Source organism: Sus scrofa, chromosome 9 (genome assembly GCF_054392235.1).
Source record: "Sus scrofa isolate SSC_HxYL_T2T_F1_AM1 chromosome 9, Sscrofa_HxYL_maternal_Yorkshire_Landrace_v2.0, whole genome shotgun sequence".
NCBI lineage: Eukaryota > Metazoa > Chordata > Mammalia > Artiodactyla > Suidae > Sus > Sus scrofa.
Window position 1 is genome coordinate 5,742,698 of NC_139391.1, and position 3,133 is coordinate 5,745,830.

General features: G+C 46.6%; 1 protein-coding gene across 1 annotated transcript; it reads right to left on the reverse strand.

Annotated features, from left to right (window-relative positions):
• Positions 1-1,420: 1,420 nt before the first annotated feature.
• Positions 1,421-2,365, reverse strand: LOC100517176 (olfactory receptor 52K1-like). The gene has a single exon (XM_003129581.3). It carries the CDS (start codon positions 2,363-2,365, stop codon positions 1,421-1,423), a length of 945 nt encoding a protein of 314 aa, XP_003129629.2.
• Positions 2,366-3,133: the final 768 nt, after the last annotated feature.

The following is a 3,133-nucleotide window of genomic DNA, read 5'->3' on the forward strand; positions in this document are numbered from 1 at the left end:
GATCAAACCCGCATCCTCGTGGATATTAGTCAGGTTCATTAACCACTGAGCCATGACGGGGACTCCAAGCAAGAATTTTTAAACTAAAGGTAGGACATCATTTCCATGTCCTACCTGGGAACCCTGAGAGGGAACCATGAGAGCAGATACGGGAAATGAGCACAAGGCAGTTTCTACTCTCCAGCTACACTCTCCCCACCTTGACAACTTTCCACCATCTGACATGGGCTTAGAGGTCCTCCTTCAAAGCTTATAATATGAATGGACAGATATATAGAAATAGAGATAGAACCAGAGACAGATAGAAAGATATAATCCCTAAAGAGTAGTCACTGAGAAACAAAGAAGTCACAAGATCAAAGTATAAAATGTATATGTGAACAACTGTGTGTGAGGGCGGTGCGACCCCACAAATTCTGGTTGTCAGGATTAATCTTAAGAGAATTCTCTAGCATATAGATTTGTGTTGGATAGAGAAAAAGAGAAAAAACACAGGTCATATCCCCATCCCCCATCTGCTTTGCCCACCTCCTTATTCCACGATCCTGGGCCTTGTGATGGGAGTTCTGAGAGCACGACTATTCTACCTAACATTTCCTTCTCTCGGGACAGACACTTACATACAGCATCCCTGCCATAACGACCCATGAGTTCCCAACCTGGAGCCCAGACTCGGTACTCAGTAATATTTTGTGAACGGATTAGTAAACAAATGAGGAATTCACACTCTTGCTGAAAACAAAATACATCTCTGTGCAATGGAAGAGGTGCATGATACAGAGAGAAGTGTCAAAAACAAAAAACAAAAAACAAAAACAAAAACAAAAAAAAACTTGTCTTCATAAAAGTATTCAGTGGGAGGGATTGCCCATGAGGTTGAAGAAGTCAAAGAATGCATAAGCCAACTCAGTTGAAGAAAGAAATTTTAACAAGCAAAGCTCTCTGTGGTGGAACCTATACCCCTAGAAGATCATGAGCTCCCCAAACTGGTAATATTTAGGTGGAGACTGGGCACAAACTGTCAGACTAAAGGACATTCCTGCCTCAGATGAAATGTGGCGCCTCCCCAGGTCCTGAGTGGAGAGTTCACTAAATCCACTCCGTAGGTCAACTTGAAAGCATCCTTGTGGTTTTGGGTGATGCTGCCAAAAGGAGAACCTGTTACCTGTCATAGAAGAGTCGGTCTTTGAGGAGACAGCAAAGTCAGCAGTTTGAGGCCAGACACTCCCGAAAGTCACAGTCCCTTGTGTCCTGATCATACTGGTTACTCTGCATTTCAGAATACCAGTTAGTTTGTTCATTTTACCAGGAAGGACCTAAACAAGGAGACCCTGGCTGCCCTCTGCTTCCTATTAGATCCCCACCCCCCTCCAGCATCCAACCTGTATCCCTCTATTCCCACCTGCCCCTCACTGTCCATTTACACGTCCTTTCTTAGGAATAGTCCTAAGACTCGTTCACGAATCTGCTTGGTCCTGACACCATAGATGATGGGGTTGACCATGGGTGGGAAGAGCAGATAGAAATTGGCAAAGAGTATGTGGACGTGAGGGGCAGCCCGGCGAGCCACACGGTGCATGACCGAGGAGATGACCACAGGTGTGTAGAAGGCTAAAATGGCACCTATGTGGGACACACATGTCCCAAAGGCCTTGTAGCGAGCCTCCTGAGAGGCAAGCTTCAAAACTGCTCGAAGGATGAAGATATATGACAGGATAACAAAAAGCAGGTCCAACACCACTATAAACATGGCCACTGCAATGCCATAGATATTGTTGAAGCGAGTGTCCCCACAGGCCAGCCTGACCACGGCCATGTGCTCACAGTAGCAGTGGGCAATCACTGGGCCTCGGCAGTAGTGGAAGCGTCTGAGCAGACAGGGGAGCGGGGTCATCAGTGTCACAGCCCGTGTCACAGCGGCCAAGCCAATCTTGGTGATAAGGGGCCCAGTGAGGACTGTGGTGTAGTGCAGTGGCCTGCAGATGGCCACATAGCGGTCAAAGGCCATGGCCAGCAGCAGTGCCGACTCCATGATCGAGAAGGAGTGGAGAAAGAACATCTGGACCAGACAAGTATAGAAGTTGATCGCTCGATCCCTGAACCAGAATATGGCCAGCATTTTGGGCACTGTGGTGGAAGACAGGACCAGATCAATGGCTGCCAGCATGGCCAGGAAGAGGTACATGGGCTCGTGAAGGGTTGCATCAGCCTGAATGATGAAGAGGAGGCTGCAGTTGCCAAGCAGGGCCAGTGTGTAGGCTGAGCAGAAGGGAATAGAGATCCAGATATGTAGGTGCTCCAGGCCAGGGATCCCCATCAGCAAGAAGACTGCTGGATGAGTTGAGGTGATATTGGAGGCTGACATGGCCAACGGAGAGTCCCTTTCTCTTGTCTACCTCCACAGGTGCTTCCAGGGAATACCCAATGTCAGCAGAAGTAGTGTTCAAGTTCACACTCTGATCATTGACACGAGAGGATGAGACCTTGATCCTATTTCTGGACCTTAGAAGAAATTAGAAAATAATCCTAATATGCATTGCAGAACATTATATATCATCTCTGCCCTCAAGATGCTTATGAAACTCTTGGGTGATCAGGACATTCAATAGCAATAGAGCTGGAAGGCAGCCTTCATACAGGAACTGAGTGGATGAAGAGCTTTTGTGGCCTTTGCATGGCCAAGGACAGCTTTATAAAGGATACGCTTACCTGGTTAATTCAAATTTGACCCCAAATATTCACTGTCTTTCTTTTGCCTCCCACTCCTAACTATGAAAGGGGAGTCTCCTGAAATTTCAAGCTAGAGTATATAAAAAGTAATTAAGCCTGGAATCTTCCAATAATTCACTTCTGTCCAAGGATTATGGCTTTTCTCTAAGAGAGGTTCCATAGGTCCTCATTTGACACTCAGAAATCGCCCATAAAACCCCACCTCTAGCTAAGTTGAGAGTGTGAGAAGTCCTCTTGCTCTCCTTCGCCTAACTTTAACTTTCACCTCTACATACTTCTCTCCTCACCTGCTTTCCTTTCTAGCACTCATGACATTCGGAGGAAAACATGCTCCACTTTCGCCTTTTTGCAGGAATGACCTCTGAGTGGCTTGAAATTTCATACCGTTCCTTTTCCTTCTGGG